At 40.6% G+C, this 22,861-nt stretch overlaps 1 protein-coding gene across 1 annotated transcript in view; it reads right to left on the bottom strand.

Annotated features, from left to right (window-relative positions):
- RCOR1 (REST corepressor 1) overlaps window positions 1-22,861 on the bottom strand; it is a 121,596-nt gene that overhangs the window by 44,716 nt on the left and 54,019 nt on the right. Inside the window, exon 3 of the mRNA XM_045073987.1 lies at window positions 456-539. Coding sequence (XP_044929922.1) covers window positions 456-539 — 84 coding nt within the window. The remainder of the gene's footprint in view (window positions 1-455; window positions 540-22,861) is intronic.

Here is a 22,861-nt window from a genome sequence, read left to right as displayed (position 1 = left end):
AGGGTATTCATCCTAATATAATTTTAAACTCATAAAACAGAATCAGTTCAACAGGTCTCCTTCTAGCTAGGCTGAAGTCTTACAGTATAAATAAAGCCTGTTTCCAATAACATGCATCTTGCCCTTTGTAACCCTTCAATTAGAAATTTATAAAACTGTAAATTCCCAGCTGAGGGAGCTTTACACTGCATTATAATTTTCTTTCCACTCTAAGCTTTTCCTCCTAGTTACTCCAGAATTAGCCTATACAGCATTTTGAAAAAAAAGAATATTATGAAACCACTGGTTAAAAATCTTTAAGTCCTTATGACAAGACACAGTAAAGAAATGCACACTTTCAAACTTAAATGTAAGAAAACTAAAATGTGTATAGGAACTTTTAGCTATAAAACTGACTTTAAAACTTTGCATTAAATAAGAAGAAAGAGGGAAAATAAAAGTCCTTTAAAACTTACGTTTTGCTTCTGATAGATTCTGATTAGGTGACCAGACCAGCATGCCAAGATTGTCTCGTTCTTGACTGCGTCTTGCTAGTTTGGCTTGGGAGAAATAAAGAAAGAAAATTCTTATTGTAATTTAACAGACATAATAAGCAATGATTAACAGCACCATTCTGGTCTTTTAATCCTTGGAACATGGTAACACCACCCAGCTTTTACTGAAATCTGCCCCAATGGAACCTGCCCTTACCATCACGGGGTGAGCGTGGCCCTCAAGTCTGCCAACACGTATTTACTTCTAAGCCCTCTACTATTAACAAACAGGTTTATTATTCTCATTTGCGAGGTGAAGAAATGAAACAGGTCATTTAGTAGAAGGTGGTAGTCAGGACTGAACTCAGGCACAACAGCTACATTGGCCAGGCGTTTAAGGCATTATATACAAAGACACTCTGCTTGCAGACATGGGACATCCAAAAGGGAAGCCTCAAAGATCCCTTTAAAATATGTATACTTCGGGGTGCCTAGGTGGCTCAGAGGGTTAAGCCTCTGCCTTTGGCTCAGGTCATGACCTCGCCATCCTGGGATTGAGCCTAGCATCAGGTTCTCTGCTTAGCAGGGAGCCTGCTACCCCCACCACCCCCCCGCCCCCACCACTGCCTCTCTGCCTACTTGTGATCTCTCTGCTATACACATAAATAAAATCTTTAAAAAAATAAATATAAAAAGTGTATACTTCATGTGTGCTTTCAGGACCTTTATCCTTCTCTGCCAGACCTTTATCCTTCTCTGCCTTGACAAGAAGAATCCAAAGCTTCTTTTGACAACTTTATTAAAGAATAACCATTAAAAATATTTCATCTTAAAGCAAGCTTCCTTTATATTTTAAAAGATTTTACTTATGAGAATGAGAGAGAGCACAGGCAGGAGCAGCAGGTAGAGGGAGAAGCAGACTCCCCACTGGCACAGAGCCCAACATGAGGCTCAATCTCAGGACTCTGGGATCATGACCTGAAACAAAACCAAGAGTTAGATGCTCAACAAACTGAGCCACCCAGGTGCCCCTGAAAGCAAACTTCTTAAATGTACTCAAATTCCTGAATATCTATGATACAACATAGTAGACCAAAGGTTTACAAGTGGCAGGTGTTGAGCTCACATGTATAACTGGATTAACCACAAGCAACAGTCATATACTATGACGAAGACATTTAAATGTGATCTTCAAAAGGTACAGAGGAGTAGAGACATTAAGAGGCTCGCTAACAGGCATTTTACACTGGTTAGGCCCAAACTCATTCATTCCAAAAGTATTCTTACCTTTGTTTTTTTCTTTTTCCTTTGTTAAAGACTTTATTTGAGAGAGAGAGAAAGAGAGAGAGAAAGGGCACGCCCATTAAAGGCTCACAAAGCCTGATTTAAGAATTCCTGTTTTCTATGAAACTGCCAGATCTCTAACCTTTGATTTTATCTATTAGTGTGTTCTAGGTTTTATAAAGAAAGAGATTTTTGGCAAAATCTAGGGGGCAGTTACATTAAGGAAACACAATGGGATGGTGGAAGGAAAGACCCAAAGTGTGGACACTATCAATCAGGCAAGGTGGGAACAGGGGATCCACATTGAAAAGGCAGAATTTAAAATGTCTTATTCACAGACAACATGGTCCTCTGTGTAGAATCTACAAAAAGTTACTAGAACAAATGAGTTTAGCAACTTTGCAGGAAACAAGGTCAATAATTTTTTAGAAAATAAAAATCAAAATAGTTAATAAAAATCAAAATTAAAGAATACCTCTTTCAGGAGTTAATAAAAGTCAATAAAAATCAAAACTGAAGAATATCCCTTTCATCCCTACTCCCCCTTAGGGAACTGATACAACTAAACACTAAAAACTATAAAACATTTCTGAGAGAAACTAAAAAAGATCTAAGCAAATGGGAAGACATACCATGTAAATGGATCAAAAGACACAATATTAACATTCTCTCCAAATTGCTCTACAAATGTACTGCAATCCCAGGCAAAAATCCCAGCACGTTTTTGTAGGAACTGAAAAACATCCTAAAAGCCATACAGGAGCACAAGGTACCTAAAGAGCCAGAGCAGCTTTGAGCAGAGCCAGCTGGAAGGCCCACTGGCTCAAAGCTAGTTAAGATTCAGTAATGCGGACAGTGCTGCCCCGGCGCACAGGGAAGTGAACTAATGTAACGGAGTCCGGAAACAGAACCACACATACAGGGTCAACGATTATCCACAGAAGCACAAAGGCAAAATCCAATGGAGAAAAATAATCTTTTTAACAAATGATGCTAGAACAGTGGATACTCATATTTCAAAAAAATTAACATGGGTCCATACTTTACATATACAAATACACAAAAAGTAACTCAAAATTGATGATACAACTACATGTAAACCAGAAGTTATAAAACTGCTAGAGGAAAACATGAAAAAACCTTCTTGGGGTGCGTGCGTAGTTCAGTTGGTTAAGCGTCCAAATCTCGATTTCTATTCAGGTCACAATCTCACGGTTGTGAAATCAAGCCCTGTGTGGGGCTCAGGACTCAGGTGAGAATCTCACCTGCTTGAGATTCTCTCTCCTCTGCCCCTCCGCTTGCTCCCACCCATGTGCTAATATAAATAAATAAATCTTTTTTAAAAAAAAAAAAGCCTTCCGAGCTGAGAGGTTGGAGAAGATCTTAGATAAAACACCGAGAGCACAATCCATAAAAGAAAAAAAAATCCATAAATTGGGGCTTCATCCAAAGTAAGAACTTCTGCTCCTCAAGTGACCCTTTTAAGGAAACAAAATTCAAGCCAAAGACTGAGAAATTACAAATCATGTATCTGATAAAGTCTTGTATCCAGAATCTATAAAGAGCCCTCAAAATTCAACATTAAAAATGATATTGTTAAAGAAAAAAAATGGGCAAAAAAAAATTGAATAAACCTCCAATAAGCCTCCAAAGAAGGCATAAGGACAGCAAATAAGCACATGGAACAGAAAGATATACAAATTAGTCACTAAAGAAAGGCAAATTAAAACCATTCACAATTTCAAAACAAACCTATTAAGAATATAAAACTGAGACAGACAAACAATATCAAGGTTTGGCAATAATGCGGAGGAACAGAACATCTAGTGGGGGGAAAGTGTGGCAATCTCCTAAAATTGTCACATACTACTCAATGGAATAATTTTTTTTTAAGATTTTATTTATTTATCAGAGAGAGAGCGAGCGAGCACAGGCAGAGAGAGGCAGGGAGAGGCAGAGGGAGAAGCAGGCTCCCCGCTGAGCAAGGAGCCCGATGTGGGACTCGATCCCAGGACAATGGGATCATGACCTGAGCCGAAGGCAGCTGCTCAACCAACTGAGCCACCCAGGCATTCCTCAATGGAATAATTTTTCTTGGCAACTTCTCTTTAAAAAAAAAAAAAGGAACTATTTAACATACAAATGAATCTCAAAGTATTGAGTGATTACAAATAAAGGTGGAGGAGAGTAGAAAGAATTCTGTAGTGCTGGACAGGACTTGATGGTTAATGGTATGAATTCCTAGTTTTCGATGTCCACTGAGAGGGCCTTGCTGCAATCCAGCAATAATGAGCACATCTAGCTCCCGTATCTCGATTCTAATTACCATTCACTTATAAAAGAAACCAGGTCTCCTTGGAGAAATGGGTGATTCCAGGACTATGACAGGAAATGGATAAGATGACCCTAGGATATCCTGTTATGCCAAAAGGTAAGAAGAAGTTCAAAGAATGATGGGCTCTGTCTCCCCCAGGCCAAATCTAGAACTTAAGCAAAAACTTAAATAACAGCAATAAAATAACAATCTGTGAGTTCACATTGATAGAAAACAAAAGGACAGACAGGTTGAGTAAAAGGGAAGACCAGAACAGTGATGTCAAAGTTGGAAGCTGCACACCGCTGTCTTACTGTAGAAAGAAAGGAACAGTGTGCTATTGGCAAAAAAAAAAAAAAAAAAAAAAACCAACAACAACAACCAGATACACAGATCAGTGGCACAGGAGGCAGTTCAGAAACAGACTCATATAAATAAATTCGGTCAAACACTTTGTGACAGAGGTGCAAAAGCAATTCAATGCAGAGAGGATTCAGTTCAACACCTGTTCAACAAGGGGGATTTTCACAATTGGATCTCCGTATGCAAAAAAAAAAAAAAAAAAAAAAAGAAGAAAAAAAGAAAAGAAAAGTGAACGCTAGACCTACACTACACACCTTATAAAAATTTTATTCAAAATGGGCATTCCTACACTGGAATACTACAGAACAATAAAAACAAACACACTCCTGATACGCGGCCGTATCTCCCACGCATCACACCCAGTGAAAGAAGCAAGTCTCCAAAGGTTACATATTCTACGATTCCATTTGTATGACATTCTGGGAAAGGTGAAACTATAATGTTAGGAAAAAGATCAATGTTCCAAGGGTTAGAAGTAGGAGGAAGGCTAAGAACTGTACAAGATAATGTTCTGAAGAGATTTAACTATTCTGTACCCCAACTGTGATAGTGATTGTATCAACTATGCTTATTTCAACATTCACAATAAGTACACCAATTTAGACTGTGTGTAAACTGAAGAATACAAATATGATGAAAACAAAACACTGTAGAGCGCCTGGGTGGCTCAGTGGGTTAAGCCTCTGCCTTCAGCTCAGGTCATGATCTCAGGGTCCTGGGATGGAGCCCCCCCATTGGGCTCTCTGCTCAGCAGGGAACCTGTCTCCCCCTCTCTCTGCCTGCCTCTCTGCCTACTTGTGATCTCTGTCAGATGACTAAATAAAGTCTTAAAAAAAAAAAAGGCAAAAAAAAAAACCCAAAGCAGTGTCATTAATTTCTGGATTGGTACTCACGCCTTCTGAGGGTGCTAACTGTGAAACTGCTCTCTTTGTTTAAGGTCAACTGCCACGTTTTAAAAACCTTAAAAAATAAGCCTAGACCTGAAGTAGAAGGATTTCAAGGAAACTAAAATTACCAGCTTCCGTGACAGGGGAGAAGAAAGAGAACGCACTAATGAGAATGTACCTTCGCACAACTTCTTTAGAAAGTTGGCGTCGTTTGATGAAGTATGGATACCCAGTAAACCAGCAATCCATCTCTAGATATAAAATACATACAACAGCAATGTTTGTCAAATTACAGGTCAGACCTATGAAGTTAATTCACTGGTCCCTAATCAGCCTTTTTTTTTTTTTAATTAAGAATACAAAGCATCAGCACATTGCTTAAGTATGTATATAAGCTGTTAAGATTTCTTACACACACACACACACACACACACACACACACACTCATTCTCTCTCTCTCTCACTACTAGTTTGGTTCTCTGGAGAACTCTGACTGACTGACATGATTTTTACCAGAGGCTTGTTATGGTTCTAAAATACAGGAAAAATGTAAAAGTCTTATGGGAATTGGCTAAACCATAGCATATGCAGTCAAAGGAATTAAATACAGAAAATAAAATTCATCAGATGTGCAGGTATCAACAATTTTGATTCCAAAAAGTCAAAGGAAATATATAATACTATAATGTAAATATTAAAAATATAGGGCGTCTGGGTGGCTCAGTGGATTAGGCCTCTGCCTTCAGCTCGGGTCGTGATCCCGGGGTCCTGGGATAGTGTCTCGTGTCCGGCTCTCTGCTCAGCAGGGAGCCTTCTTTCCCCTCCCCCTTTGTCTGCCTCTCTGCCTACTTGTGATCTCTCTCTTTCTGTCAAATAAATAAATAGAGTCTTAAAAAATATATATATATATGAATATATATATTCATAAATATATAAAACTGATGCTACATGTTATTAGGGCTACATACATTTATATTTTTTAAAGATTTTATTTTGGAGCACCTGGGTGGCTCAGGGGCTTAGAGCCTTTCCTTCAGCTCAGGTCATGGTCTCAGAGTCGTGGGATCGAGCCCCACATGGAGCTCCCTACTCAGCTCCCCCCCTCTCTCTGCCTACTTGTGATCTATCTGTCAAATAAATAAATAAAATATTAAAAAATAAATAAAATAAAAGATTTTATTTATTTATTTGAGACAGAGACACACACGCGCGCACAGAGAGAGAGAGAGAACGCAAGCAGGGCAAGTGGCAGAGGGAGAGGGAGAAGAGGTTCTCAGGAGCAGGAAACCAACGCAGAACTCGATCCCAGGACCCTGGGATCATTCCATGAGCTGAAGGCAGTCGATTAACAAACTGAGCCACCCAGGCACCCCAATGGTACACACATTTAAAGTATAAAATGTGCATGATAAAAACATTAAAAACTCCAGAAACCACTCGAAGAGCAGATGATCTTGCTTGGCCTGTTACCTGTAATGCTTCATTGCTTTCTGCAAATCTGAGTGGTAGGTAGATAAATATTTTCTGGTAAATTCTATGTTATAAAATTTTGAAACATTTTTCGGAAGGGTGTTTTTTTTTTTTTTAAAGATTCTTATTTATTTATTTGACAGAAAGATCACAAATAGGCAGAGCAGCAGGCAGGGTGTGTGGGGGGGAATGGGCTCCCTGCTGAGCAGAGAGCCCAATGCGGGGCTTGATCCCAGGACCCTGGGATCATGACCTGAGCCGAAGGCTGAGGCTTAACCCTCTAACCCACCCACGCACCCCTGGAAGGGTTTGTTTTTTGTTTTGTTTTGTTTTTGTTTTTTGCTTTTTTGGGTTTCTTTGGAAAGGTGTTTTTTTTTTTTTGAAGCCTTCACTGTGTGATCTGACGTTACCTAATACCGCTCCTGTGTGCCAGCGGAGAATCATCTTGTTCCACGTTAAGGGAAATACTCAGCATATTTTCTGTTCTGCTCGGAAACCCTGAATTAGTTCTCATTCTCCAAGGCTTACTGTATTTGTTACCTGGAACCGGAGTGTCAGCTTACAATTGCATTTTACATTCCACCAGCAGTATACTACGGTTTCAATTTCTCCACATCTTCTCCAATACTTGTTTTTATCGGACTTTCTGGCTCTACCCATGAGTATGAAACTGTGTCACTGTGGTTTGATCTCCATTTCTCTGATGACTAGTGATACTGAGCATCTTTAACATGCTTAACTCATCACTTGTGTGTAGTTCTTGGAGAAATGTTCACCCAGATCCTTTGCCCATTTTTTTTTTAAAGATTTTATTTATTTGACAGAGAGAGAGATTACAAGTAGGCAGAGAGGCAGGCAGAGAGAGAGGAGGAAGCAGGCTCCCTGCTGAGCAGAGCCCCATGCGGGACTCGATCCCAGGACCCTGAGATCATGACCTGAGCCAAAGGCAGCGGCTTAACCCACTGAGCCACCTAGGCGCCCCCTTTGCCCATTTGTTAACGGGATTATTTGTCTAGAATAATGTGAATGTAAAACACTACAGCCACTTTGAGAAACAGACTAGCAGTTCTTCAAAAGGTTAAATATAGTTACCATGAAACCTGGCCATTCCATACCTAGAGATATAGCCCAGAGAAATGAAAACATATATCCACATGAAAACTGGCATACAAATGTTCACAGCACCATTGTTTGTAATAGCCAAAAGGCGGTAATGATGCCCATCAACCAGTGAATGAATACACAGCTGACCCCTGAAACATGTTGAGGCTGGGGATGCCAATCTCCTGCACAGTCAAAAATTCGCCTATAGGGGCACCTGGGTGGCTCAGAGGGTTGGGGCTCTGCCTTTGGCTCAGGTCATATCTCAGGGTCCTGGGATTGAGCTCCGCATCGGGCTCTCTGCTCAACGGGGAGCCTGCTTCCCCCTCTCTCTCTCTGCCTGCCTCTCTGCCTATTTGTGATCTCTCTCTCTGTCAAATAAATAAATAAAATCTTTAAAAAAAAAAATTCGCCTATAACTTCTGACTCCCCCAACTTACCTACTAATTATCTGGAAGCCTTACTGATAACATTAACAGTCAATTATCACACAGTCTGTATGTTGTGTGTATTATATACTGTATTCTGACAATAATGTAAGCTAGAGAAAAAAACGCTTAAAAAATCATTAAGGGAGGGACACCTGGGTGGCCCAATCAGTTAAGTGTCTGCCTTCGGCTCAGGTCATGATCCCAGGGTCCTGGGACTGAGCCCCGAGATGGGCTCCCTGCTCAGTGGGGAATCTGCTTCTCCCTTTGCCTCTGCTCCACCCCCCTCAACTCATGTTATCTCTCTTTAATAAATAAATTTAAAATCTTAGAAGAAAAAAAAGAAAATCATAAGGGAAATATATTTACAGTACTGTAAAAAACCCTCATACAAGTGAACACGAACAGTACTGTTACGGAGTCAAGTGCTCGGCATACGGAATGTATGCATATGATGGACTATTGTGCTGCCATAAAAAAAAAGAATTTGGTATTTACCCATGCTCAGTATGGGGGAAACCTGAAAGCATTATGCTAAGTGAGAACAGCCAGTCACCAAAAAAACACATACTGCATAATTCTACTCATACGAAATGTCCAGAATAGGCAACTCTACAGACCAGTAACTGCTAATGGGCACAGGGTTTCTTTGTGGGATGGAGAGAATGGTCTAAAATGGACTTTAGCAATGTTGCACAACTCTGTAAATATATTGAAAACTACCAAATTGTATATTTTATTTATTTTTTTAAAACATTTCACTTATTTGACAGAGAGAGAACATGAGTAGGGCAGAGGAGCAAGGGAAGAGGGAGAAGCAGACTCCCTGCTGAGCTCCAGAGCCCAACGAGGGACTCAGTCCCAGGACACTGGGATCCTGATATGAGCCAAAGGCAGGCGCTTAACCGACTGAGCCACCCAGGTTCCCTGCATAATGCATTTTAAACAAGTGAATTATAAATTATACATTTTGTGAATTATATCTCAAAAAGGCTTTTATAGGGTTACCTGTAACAAGCAGGGAGCCTGCTTCCCTCTCTCTCTGCCTGCCTCTCTGCCTACTTGTGATCTGTCAAATAAATAAATAAAATCTTTTTTTAAAAAACTGTTAGGGGTGCCTGGGTGGCTCAGTGGGTTAAGCCGCTGCCTTCGGCTCAGGTCATGATCTCAGGGTCCTGGGATCGAGCCCCGCATTGGGCTCTCTGCTCAGCAAGGAGCCTGCTTCCTCCTCTCTCTCTGCCTGCTTGTCATCTCTCTCTGTCAAATAAATAAAAATTAAAAAAAAAAATTATTAAAAAAAACTTATAAAAAGCAAGTGAGAATACTTGTTTTAATTGCTTTTAGCATATGTATTTCTTTGTGAATAAATGAACTAAAAATGGGGGAACCTAGGTGGCTCAGTCAGTTAAGGATCCAACTCTTGGTTTCAGCTCAGGTCATGACCTCAGGGTCCTGGGACTGAGTCATGCATCAGACCCTGTGCTAAGCTCAGGGTCTGCTTGGGATTCTCTCTCCCTCTTCCTCAACCCTCCTCCTACTTGCATACTCTCTCTCCCCCTCAAATAAATAAATAAATCTTTAAAAAGCAAAAATATGAACTGTAGATAGGTAAAATCACCTTATGAACTTAAATAGTGGATAATATAGGAAAGAAGTGCGCACTAGACTGGGAGGAAAAATGGAATTTGTGTTTTGCTGTATCATATAGTTCCTTTTTGTTTGGATTTTTTATTACATAAATGCATTCCAATAGTATGACTGCAATTACATTTTCTTTTAAAGAAAAGCATTAAGGAGACGCCTGGGTGGCTCAGTTGGTTAAGCAGCTGCCTTCGGCTCAGGTCATGATCCCAGCGTCCTGGGATCGAGTCCCACATCGGGCTCCTTGCTTGGCAGGGAGCCTGCTTCTCCCTCTGCCTCTGCCTGCCACTCTGTCTGCCTGGGCTTGCTCTTACTTCTTTCTCTATGACAAATAAATAAATAAATTTTTTTTTTTTGAAAGAAAGAAAGAAAGGCATTAAGGAAATTCATCTAAAATCTGTGAACAATCATTTCATAATAATTTTCATTCCTATGTTCCTCTTTTCCTAAAAATGAGAAAAACTGTAGAGATTACTTACAAAAGTAAACTAAATACACCTTCAGAATTAAAGAACTCTAAACTCTAACAGCAACATCCACTATAATGGAAATAAAGTAAAAGAAAGCATCATCACACTCAGTTTTAGTAAAAGAAAAAAAAAGTTGTTTGGGGGGTTTTTTGCTTTTGTTTTCTTTGTTGTTTGTTTTTTCAGTTTCAGTGAATTTGATCTTGCTTTTACTATTTTACAGTGTATAGCGAGACATATTATTACCACAGACCTAAAGCCTAAAAACAGGTGGGCAGCAATGAACTTTGAAAACCTGTAACTATAAACCAAGACTAACCCCTTTTTCCTCTTCTTGGCCTAGCAGAAGGAGTGGCGGGAGGCAACCTTCCTGGAGGATTAAGCACTCAGATTGCCATGACAGGATCAATGAAGATGATCTCAAATTCAAAGATGACAAATATGAGGGGAAAAAATACTATTAGTGTAAGAGTTTGGAGATATTATAATTAACAAATACAGAATTATAAATACATACAAAATGCTTAAAGAAAGAGAAGTTGGAATGAATAAGCAACAAACCATTACCAAAAATTATCAGAAAGATTTGAAAAAGAACCAGCTAGTACTTTAAAAAAAAGAAGAAAAATCATCCAAAGAAAATCTCAATAAATAAAATATAGCAGGGTAGATGCAGCTGAAAAGCAACAAAATCTAAAATATTATTCATAATACAAAATAGAGATAAGAGGATAAATATGAAAGACAGGTTAAGAGTAGTGGAGGATAGAAAAAAATTAACCTGTATATAATAAAGGTCCCAGAAAAAAGAAAACAGATTTGAGGAGGCAGATTTTGAGGCAATAAACTTGATAATTTTACAGACTATTATGATGAAAGACATGAATCCAGTATGTCCAGTGAGCAGGATGAATTAAAAAGAAAATCATACCGAGGCCCCATTATGGTGAAACTGAGATATTCCACAGACAAAGGAGAAATCTTACAAACTGTCTGAGACAACTCCTTTAAAGTTGGGCTTTAAACCACTTTATTAGCTAGCAATTCAATACCTAGACGTATGCTCCAGAGAAATACGCATCCACAAAAAGAAGAAGAGCAGCCTTATTCATAACAGCCTAAAACTAGAAACAACCCAAGCGTCCGTCAACAGACTGAGAGCAGAACAGCAGGGCCATCGCGCAGAGCAACGCCGCAGACACAAAGGAACGAACCGGGGCTGCAAGCGACCACGTGGATCAGCCTCAGAAACAAAAGAACACGAAGAGCAAAAAACCCCCGATCATGAAGAATATAAGCCGCAGAACGTATTAACACGAAATCCACGCACAGTAAGACCCGCTACGTGATGGCGGAAATGAGAGTGCACGGTAGAGGAGGGGTGGTCCCCGGAAAGGGGTACGAGGGAGCTATGCGGAGTGCTGGGGATGTTGGGATGTTCGAGGTGTCAGCCCCCGTAGTACATACGATTGTTCAACCTTGCTAACACTAAAGAGCCATGCACTGTGCTGTGTGTCAGTTATACCTTAAACCAAAAAGGACTTTCACAAAGGTTGGGAAAAATGTCAAAATCCTGAGAGAATAAGATCACCAACAAATACAATGACGGACAGTAAATTCCCAAAAGCACCAGCGGCCAGATATAGAAAAATACCCTGAAAGTACTCAGGGGAAATACTAAGAATGCATTCTGCAAAATTCTCAGAAAATGGGCAAATTACAAGAACAACTTTGGGAGATTTTTACCTAAAGAATTTGTGCAGGGAAAAAAATCTTGAAAGACTGATATTCAAAAAAGAAATGGGAAGTAAATAAGGTTTTGTAAATACTGCCTATAAAAAATAAAAATCATGTCCAATTTAAGGAGTTTTGAAAAAGACCAGAACTACAATTCTGGAGATTCACAACATTGAACTCAGGGGTAGTGAATCATAGGTGACCCATTCTAAAGATCAAAGATTAACTTTACAGGTTGTGGGGGTGAGGGGTGGCTCAGTCCGTTGGGCATCCAAAGCTTGATTCTACCTCAGGTCACAAACTCAGGGTCATGTGATCAGGTCCCACATCAGACTCTACGCTCAGCAGGGAGTCTGCCTGAGATTCTCTCCCTCCCTCTCTCTTTTCCCCTCCCCCTGCTCACATGCTCTCTCTCAAATAAATAAAATCTTTGTTTTAAAAAAGGGGGTGGGGGGCGGCGCCTGGGTGGCTCAGTGGGTTAAAGCCTCTGCCTTTGGCTCAGGTCATGATCCCAGGGTCCTGGGACCGAGGCCCGCATTGGGCTCTCTGCTCTGTGGGGAGGCTGCTTCCTCCTCTCTCTCTCTGCCTGCCTCTCTGCCTACCTGTGATCTCTGTCTGTCAAATAAATAAATAAAATCTTTAAAAAAAAAAAAAGATTTTATTTATTTGGCAGAGAGATACACAGTAAGAGAACAAACACAAGCCGGAGGAGAGACAGAGGGAGAAGCACGCTCCCCACTGAGTAGGGAGCCCCAGGTGGGGCTCGATCCCAAGACCCTGGGATCATGACCTGAGCCGGAGTCAGACATTTAACTGACTGAGACACCCAGGCATCCCTCAAACAAATAAATCTTTAAAGAAAAAAAAAAGAAAGAAAGAAAGATTAACTCTACATGTTAAATTAAATCTGCACAGTAAGATTCAAGAAGAGTTATTAGAAGTTAGTATATATAAACTTCTAAACCAGCAGAAGGCAGAAAAATGGAAGACTCCTTAACAAAATAAAACTTAAGAGTGGGACAAAATAAAATGACATGAAGATTGTAATTTTATATGACCCTAATAAAGCAGCATCAAAATAAACATGGCAAAAGCTGATGGAAAAGCAGAAAGTTGACAAATACATCACCAGACTGAGAAATTATTTGTTGACAGTCCAAACAAAAACTAAAAGATACGTAAGACCTAATCACACTGAACAATTTTCATTTACTGGACATACTTTGAAGTTGCACCTAACCTCAAGCAAATTAACAAAATATTTACAAAAATGACCATCTACAAGACCAAAAGGCATCTGTAAACACATTTCAAAGAATAGGTTGCATAGACATTGTACTGTGTAGAAACCACAATACAATTAAAAGCCAATAATTACAAGATAATCCAAAAATCTTCATATATTCAGAAATGACAAAATACTCTTACACAATCCCGGATCAAAGAAATCTTGACCAAAAAAAATTAAAATCACTTAAAACTGAACAACAGAACACTACAAACTTAGGAGAACCAATGGAAGAGGTGACTCACCAAAAAAAAAATAATAAAAAAAAGTGGATATATATACCCAAATACACCAGAAATTAAGGAAAAAAATTACAAGCAACACTGCCCAAACTTGAGAACTAAGGCAAAAGGGCTGTTTTTGTGCGATGTTACATACACGTTATCCTCTTTTTTCTGGTAGTGGCTGTAGGACTAGGAGAAACTGTTAAAAAGGCACTACGCTAGGGGTGCCCCTCTCCCTTTGCCTGCTGGAGGCTCCCCCTGCCTGCTGGAGGCTCCCCCTGCCTGCTGGAGGCTCCCCCTGCTTGTGTTCCCTTGCTCTCTCTCTCTCTCTCTCTCTCTCTGACAAACAGGAGGGAAAGAAGGGAGGGAAGCAGGGAGGGAATTCTTGAGGCGCCTGTGGCACAGCTGGTTAAGAACTGACTCTTAATCTCTGCTCAGGTCATGATCTCAGGATGGTGAAGCTGAGCCTTGCGCTGAGGGTCGGCATTCAGTGGAGTCTCTCTGTCCCTCTCCCTCTGCTCCCCACCCCAACCCCACTCAAGGGCCCTGTCTCGATCGCCTAAAATAAATAAAACCTTCTTTAAAAAAAATAAGTAAATCCAGGAGGACCTGCGTGGCTCAGTTGGTTAAATATCTCCCTTCAGCCCAGGTCATGATCACAAAATCCTGGGATTGAGCTCCAGGTCAGGCACCCTGCTCAGTGGGGCATCGGCTTCTCCCTCTCCCTTCGCTGCTCCCCCTGCTTGTGCTTTCTCTCTCCCCCTCTCTCTCAAATAAAATCTTCTTGATAAATAAATAAAATTGGTAGATTATTCTTTAAGATTTTGTTTATTTATTTGAGAGAGAGAAAGAGCAGGTTCCCCTCTGAGCAAGGAGCCCAATATGATGCTTGACCCTGGGATCATGAACTGAGCCAAAGGCAGTGCTTAACCAACTGAGCCGCCAAGGTGCCGCCATAAATTCTTATTCTTAAATGTACCAACTGGCCATCCATACTTTCACTATATCCTGCGAAGCTATGTACCCATAAATTTAACCTTTGTGTTATATTTAGGTTACAAATCAAAAATCATTTTGTAACTCCAAATTTTTGCCTTCTTATTTTGGGCATTCAGAAGGAAATGTAAATCAATCTAAACAGCATTAGTAGTACAATATTATTACTACTGTTATAATTAACATTTGTATTTACTATGTAGCAGGTGCTACGCACTTTCACCTGTTAGCTCACTTACTCTTCCTAACAACCCTCTGAAGCAGGGATTATCACTATCCCCATTCTACAGATTGAAAAATTGAGGCACAGAGAGAATGGAGTAACATGTCCAAGATCTCACCCATGTGCAGCAGATTCCAGAACCTATTATGTTAACTGTTATATACAAGGCCCACATTTTAGAGACACAGTAAGTTATCAGAAGTATAAAGAGATCAAAAGCTAGAATATAAAGTACACTTTTCTGCCTCATAGTATTATTTCATTAATTATCTTAACATTTAAGAATTCTCAAATGACAATAGTTTGTCCTCCATAAACAAAAGAAGTCAGAATCTATTTGTTACGTAAATACTTGTATCTTCCTACAATCAAATTATACATGTCTGGGATGCCTGGGTGGCTCAGAAGGTTAAGATCTGCCTCTGGCTCAGGTCAGGATCCTAGAGTCCTGGGATCTAGTTCCACATCAGGCTCCTTGCTCAGTTAGGAGCCTGTTTCTCTTTGCCTGCCACTCCCCCTGCTTGTGTGCTCGCTCGCTCTCTGACCAATAAATAAATGAAATCTTTAAAAAAAAAAAATTATACAGGTCTTTGTCTGGTTCTCTTCCAAGCTCTTCTTTTTTAAATGCTAAAAATTTGAGTTGGAATAAATAATGCATAATTTTTTCTCATGAGCTCTCTGGAATTAAAGTCTACAGTAAACACAGAAGTATTATAAAGCTCTTAAAAACTCAAACTTGGAGTACCCAGGTTGCTCAGGTGGTTAAAAAGGTTAAGCATCTGCTTTTGGCTCCAGTCATGAACCCAGGGTCCTGACATGGAGCCCGGCAGCGAGCCCCGCACAGGGCTCCCCTGCATGGCAGGGAGCCTGCTGCTCCCTCTCCAGAACTCCCTTCTTGTGAGCATGAGCGCTCTCTCTGCCTCTGCCAAATAAATACCTAAAATCTTTTAAAAAACAAAAAACAAACAAAACAAAACAAAAAATACCTCAAACTTCATCCAAGTGCTCCCGAATTTGATGAGAACCCTGCCAAACCCCATTTCTGCCAGGTGATGAAAGTCCATGTCAACAGCTGGTTAAGTCTAGGGCTGAGAGTATGCACCTGCACGAAATCTTGAACCCCTCCTCCTCCACTTCCTGCCAGGTCCCTAACCCCAACCCACTGAACCCCTCAATCATACTTCTCAACTCTTTTTAAATCACTCTCTCTCCAACCCCACTGCCACTGTCTTACTTTGAGGTCTTCATCTTTTTTCACCTTGCCTGGAACTCTCCAGGCTAACCAAGACCACAAACATGAACCTATCCTCAAAGTCAGAGTCTCTCCACTCCAGCTAGAGCAATCTTTCTGAATCACAGTTCTGATCAAATCACTTCTGATGTTTAAAATCCTTCCACAGAGATCCTAACCCTCCTCTCCGTAAGTGTAGACTGCACATAGTATCTTCTTCAAAAGAATGTTATGGAAGGGAGGGTGAGGAGGGGGAAGGGAATGATTAACCTCACGGTGGAGATAACCTGACAAATAACAACCTCAGCCAGGCGATGAAAGCCAACATCCACAGAGACTAAGTCATGTTATACTGTTATACTAGTATGTGCCCCTGTGTGATAAGAATGGCACATTACTTCTTCCTCCCAATACCTTTGGTCTAACCATTAGAAGACCATCAGACAAATCCCAACCGAAGAACATTTTTTAAAGATTCCTGACTAGTAGTAATCCTCAAAACTGCCAGTCAGTCAAACACAAGGAGTCCTTAAGACACCGTCACAGCCAAGAAAGCCAAAGGAACCATGGCAACTAAATGGAATGTCATGTCCTGGATCGGATCCTGGACCAGGAAAAGGGCATTAGGTAAAAACCAAGGCAATGTTAATAAATTATAATTTTGGATAATAATATGAATCAATATTGGTTCATTAATTATAACATACTAATGTAAGATATTAATATTAACAATAGGGGAAAGAGTAGGATATACTGGAATTCTCTTCTGTAAATCTGAAACTATTCTAAAATAAGTTTACTTTTTATTTTTTTTTTTTTTAAGATTTTATTTATTTATTTGACAGAGAGAGATCACAAGTAGGCAGAGAGGCAGGCAGAGAGAGAGGAGGAAGCAGGCTCCCTGCTGAGCAGAGAGCCCGATGCGGGACTGATCCCAGGACCTGAGCCGAAGGCAGCGGCTTAACCCACTGAGCCACCCAGGCGCCCCTAAAATAAGTTTACTTTTTAAACAAGTCCTCCCACAGCTTCCCCATTGTCTTTGGGATAAAATCATAACATTCTAAGGCCCTACACGATCTGGCCAGCCTTTCTAACCTATGTCCCATTCTCACAACTCATCAGCCCACACATGGTAATTCTATTGCTGTGCCTTTTTAGTTCCCCACATCTTTCCTCTTAAATTTCCTTCTCACTGAGCAATATCCCTCACTATCTTTTCCCATCAGATGACTCTCATTAATCTTTCAAGATAGCTCAAGGATTAGCATCTTTGGAAAGTCTTCTCTAACTCTTCCAAGCCAGGTGAGCAATCTCCCCGACTCTGAATACTCCCATGACAGTCTCATAGCTCAGAGTCTGATCATTCACGGTCTGCATACCGCAGGCACCTAATGGCTCAATCAGTGGAACATATGAGTCTTGATCTTGGGGTTGTAAAGTCTGAACCCCATGCTGGGTACAGAGATTCCTTAAAAGTTTAAAAAAAAAATCTTCAAAGAAAAAGAAGAAAAACAAAGACATACTGCTTCTGGGCAAAGAAAAGGGTCTCTGTAAGTTAAGACAATTATTATTGGTAGTGATTATTATGAGTGAACTTTGGGATAATTAAGATCTCATTAACTCTTACTATTTGCCAGTGACTGAGCTAAAGCACTATACATATCTGCATCATAAGATGTGCAAAACAACATTATGAGATAAGAACTGTTCTCCTTGGGGCACGGGCACCTGGGTAGCTCAGTCACTTGTAAGCGTCTGCCTCCAGCGCAGTTCATAATCCCAGAGTCCTGGGATAGAGCCCCACATCAGGCTCCCTGCTCAGGGGGAAGCCTGCTTCTCCCTCTCCTACTGGCCCTGCTTGAGTTCCCTTTCTCACTGACTCTCTGTCAAACAAACAAATAAAAATCTTGGAGAGAGAGAGAGAACTGTTGTTCTACTCTATGTTTGAAAAGTGGGGTTAAGCGACACATTCGAGCACAACATTGGCCCAGATCTGAGCTCACCATCTGAAACTAAATCCCATGCTGGATCTGAATCTCATCTTAGCCACCTTGTCCCTGAGTGGTAAGGAACAGTTTAGTGGACCCCTGCTGAAAAAATGAAGAATAATGCCTTCCCTGTGTCCAGGTTTCTATGAGCATTAAAAGGGGCACAGATTAGAAAGTACCTGGCACCTACCATTGTCCTCTTCCGTCTCCCCTATTAGACTGAGGTCCTCGAGACCCCTGTGTATCTTCACGGTCTGACACATTCAAGGTGCTTCACAAAAGCTGAGGAAGTTAAAATGCATGAAGTCACAAGGTAGGTGGTCACCTCATGGAAAGCGTTAGAAAGGGAGCAGCACATGCCCAAGCCAGATCACCACAGCAGTCCACGCTGACAAGGGTGGGAGCCAAGAGGCTGAGCAGCAGCTCCTGCAGCCGGACCTCTAGAATGCAACCCTCACACTCACTTCCTGCTCCTCTCTGGGTAACAGTGCTCTACCTTCTACGGGCATAAACTCTAATCCCAAAGACAGGCTATTTCAAATACACCACAATTCACAAAACTCCAAGCCGAACTCATCAGACCTAGTTGTATCAGTGCCCAGTTACCTGAGTCCTGCCGATGCCTCATCCATGTCCCTTTCTTGATTCCCAAGAAGGAAGCTGGATTTTAAACAAACGCCATAAACTCTGTCTACACTAGCAACTGGATTTCTGGACTCAGTTTATTTTTTTCTCATTACCCTGACCTACCAGTGCCTTGGACTCAGACTCAGTCTTCTCTAGAGAAAATACAAATATGCTTTCTTCAATGCTATCATTTTAACTGTCTCAACATTTAACACCAATGTTACACCACCACATATAAGCCATAAACCAAAACAAAAACAGACTAAATACTTCAGAGACACTACTGGTGGCACGCTGTTAATTTCATATGCTTTCTCCCAGTGCTTTTAACACTATGCCACCAGTAGTGTCACAAAAACACACTAATCAGAATAGGCTCCAGGAGGGGAAAAAAACCCTCAAGGCACAGTCTGATTAATGGTGATGTACCCTCATCTTAAGAAATACAGGGGCTTGGGAGGTTCGATCCATACCACAACATTCCCAATATCCTCACTACTCCCCCACAGTCCAGCAAAAACGTCAACTACTTGAACTGCCAGCTGAGGACATATCTTTTGAATTATACACATGTTCTAAGAGCTTCCTTATGAAGAGCTGAGTTAGGAAAAAGAGAACACAGAATTCTTTCCCAAAGTTTGGCAGAGCAGGATGTTAGAAACTGGTACAGAAAAAGCAGCCACCCAAAATGTTGCCAGATGTGTGCTGTCAATTAGTTTCAGCTCTCCGAAGGGCAGTGTGTCAATGTTTAGCAAAGGCTCTAGTAATTTATACTAAAACCAAAAGATCCATCTACAACATTATTCATCAAGTGCTGCGGAAAATGGCAATAAATTGGCAACAGCTCGGGACACCTGGGCTGGCTTAGTCAGTTAAGCATCTGCCTTCGGCTCATGATCCCATGGTCCCGGGATCCAGCCCCATGTCAGACTCCTCACGCAGCAAGGAGCCTGCTTCTCCCTCTGCCGTACCTGCTGCCTGCTTGTATTCTCTCTCTTCCCTCTGACAAATAAGTAAAATCTTTAAAAAAAATAAATAAACTGGCAATAGCTCAACTGTCCAACAACAGAGACTTACAGTTTGGTGCGAGTGACCGTGAGAAGAGCAGATGAGGAAGAACCACCTCACAGAATCATCTGATACAACAACTCAATCCAACGGAAATCACGTTTCCATCAACAGAACTACATCCCTTAGAGAGGCCTCCCAGGGCTCCAGCAACCCCTGTGCTCACCCCTCACGAGAGCAGCTCCTGCCCATGGAGCTGCTCTCCGCCAGTGCTTGTCCCAAAGCTTAACACACAACAGCTATAAATTATACTGATGACTAAATTTTTAAGAACAAACTGTTTTCTTCCCTCTTTAGTCTCACGAGGTTAGGAGATTCTGAGAGTAGAAAGCCACTGATATAGTTTAATGAAAGAAGGAATGGATATCCAACCTTTTGGTGCAATAAAAAATAGCACTTTGGGTGAGGGTTTTTTTTAACTTACATAATTATTACTGACTTTTCTACAATTAATCCAGATTTGTGAGGATTTTATTAGATTCCAGCTTCCACAGTCTCTCTTTACAGTGCCTTATCCCTCTAAAAAACTGTTCAGCATTTCTGGTCCCACACAGTCTAAAATGTCCTGTTAGAAGCAAGACAAATGTAAAGTAGGCATAATTTCTGAATGTGATGACATCAACCCAATCAGACCCAAGAGCAGTGTTCAAACAAGCTGGGCTCCAGAAAGCACAGAACCAAATTAAAAATAAGACTTTTCGTTGTGTGTGTGTGTGTTTTTTTTTTAAGATTTTATTTATTTATTTGACAGACAGAGATCACAAGCAGGCAGAGAGGCAGGCAGAGAGAGAGGAGAAGCAGGCTCCCCACTGAGCAGAGAGCCCGATGCGGGGCTTGATCCCAGCACCCCGAGACCATGACCTGAGCAGAGGCTTTAACTCACTGAGCCACCCAGGCACCCCTTCGTTGTGTTTTTAAATAGGAAGTAGGGAATTCCTCCCTTTCTGACATACACAATTTCATAATGGACTTTTTTGGGGGGGGATACCATTTCCCTATTATAAGCAATGCTTTTATATTGTATATGTAGTGTGAAGCTACAACTATTACTATTCTAATTTAAATAGTAACACCTATACAAAAATAAACATTATACCCCAGAACTCAGCAGTATCACAATATACAATTTTACTGGTTGTTCTCTTTTAAAAACAAATCTGAGCCAACTTATAAAACTGCAATTTATGCAAGTTAAACCATATTAAGGAAACTTCTATTTTTTTTTTTCCTTAAGATTTTACTTATTTGACAGAGAGAGAGAGTGTACACGCGTGGGCACACAAGCAGGCAGAGAGAGAGGGAGAAGCAGGCTTCCCGCTAAGCAGGGAGCCCAGTGTGGGGCTCGATCCCAGGACCCTGGAATCATGACCTGAGTTAAAGGCAGACACTTAACCAACTAAACCACCCAGGCACCCTGAAACTTCTATCCTTAACATTATACCTGAAGATGAAAACTGCCATACAATTTCTTCATTAGCATACTAATCTGGTAGTAACACGTTTTTAACAACAGCAAAAACCCAGATGCCCTCAATTTCTTACTACTAGTCACAGAAAAGGTACATCTCTTTTCCTCTTAATTTAGAACAGGTTGAAAGTTAATTTTATTACACAAGATATGAAAGAAACTTAATTTATGCCCAAAAAGTAACCTATGCAAAAGTATCTGTTCAAATTTCCATATTTGTTTAAAAAAAATCACAAATCACAACAAATATCATTTAACCTTGTACGTCAAATTTTTAAAGCTATTTTATTAAAAAGCAGCAAAATGTTCATATTTAGCAGACCATACAAACCACACTAACTTTGGCTCACATCTACAGAGAACCTACAAAAAGGAACTGTTTAAACAGAGGAGCTCAGAGCTCAAACCACCATGAGTTAGAAAACAATCACAGGTTAGAGTTCCAGTTGCACTTACAAAGTTTAAGACACGGGCAGTTTCTTAGAATGAGGCCTTTACCTTCTTATCTGGAAAAGGCAGTTAAAAAAGCATCTCTACTTCACAGCCAAAGATTTAAATGAAACAATACATGTTAAGGTACTTGACTAAATGCCCTGGCTCACCTTGAATACTCTACTTACCAAATAATTGATTATTCTTATTATTAAAGTGTTGGGAGTAAGACAAGCAAGAATAAAACAACAAACATAAAAATAACTGGACATGGGGCGCCTGGGTGGCTCAGTGGGTTAAGCCGCTGCCTTCGGCTCAGGTCATGATCTCAGGGTCGTGGGATTGAGTCCCGCGTCGGGCTCTCTGCTCAGCAGGGAGCCTGCTTCCCTACCTCTCTCTCTCTCTCTCTGGCTGCCTCTCCGTCTACTTGTGATTTCTCTCTGTCAAATTAATAAATAAAATCTTTAAAAATAAATAAATAAATAACTGGACATAACCTCCCTCCTACATCTTGGTTGTGGCTATCTTCTCCTACATCTCCAAAGCTGGTCTTAGGCCCTTAACATCCTTACCAAATTTTTAGCTTCTCCTTGCTTCCAAATCCAAATTTATTCCATACACAGGAACACAAAGTATCTCCCTTGTACTTTCCATATGCCATCTCACATTACCTTGCAATAATGTCTCCAAAATTCAGGCAATCTCAGAAACTGACTCAGAATACTAAAGCTACAAAGAATATCACAGCAGAGCCTGCTTAATTTGTGAGGAAACCACACTCTGGAGGTGATATGGCATCAAAGTTGTTTTCAATGCAGGTTCCCATCCCAATTCCAGTCTGGGGTTCTCTCAGCCACACATGATTAACAGTCAAGAGAATTCAAGAATTACTCTACTTCTTGTTTAAGAAATAAGCATAATTCCTTGTCCTGTACTTGCGGCACTTCACAGGAATTTCTGGTAAAACAAGGTGAGTTTCTCTGTTATTGATAATATTATGGTATCTGGCACCAGAATAGCCAATATAAAAATGGATGACTTATGGGCCCTAATAATTCTGGTACTCAGCTATTTATAAATGCTGATGAGATGAGGAGACAGCTGTTTGACAGTGCAGATCTCATAACTTACCTACCTACTCAAAAGCAAGT

The sequence above is a fragment of the Mustela putorius genome, unplaced genomic scaffold, assembly GCF_011764305.1.
Source record: "Mustela putorius furo isolate JIRA1106 unplaced genomic scaffold, ASM1176430v1.1 tig00000129_pilon_pilon_pilon, whole genome shotgun sequence".
NCBI lineage: Eukaryota > Metazoa > Chordata > Mammalia > Carnivora > Mustelidae > Mustela > Mustela putorius.
The sequence above is the reverse complement of the archived record's forward strand: the minus strand, read 5'-3'. Positions and strand labels throughout refer to the sequence as shown.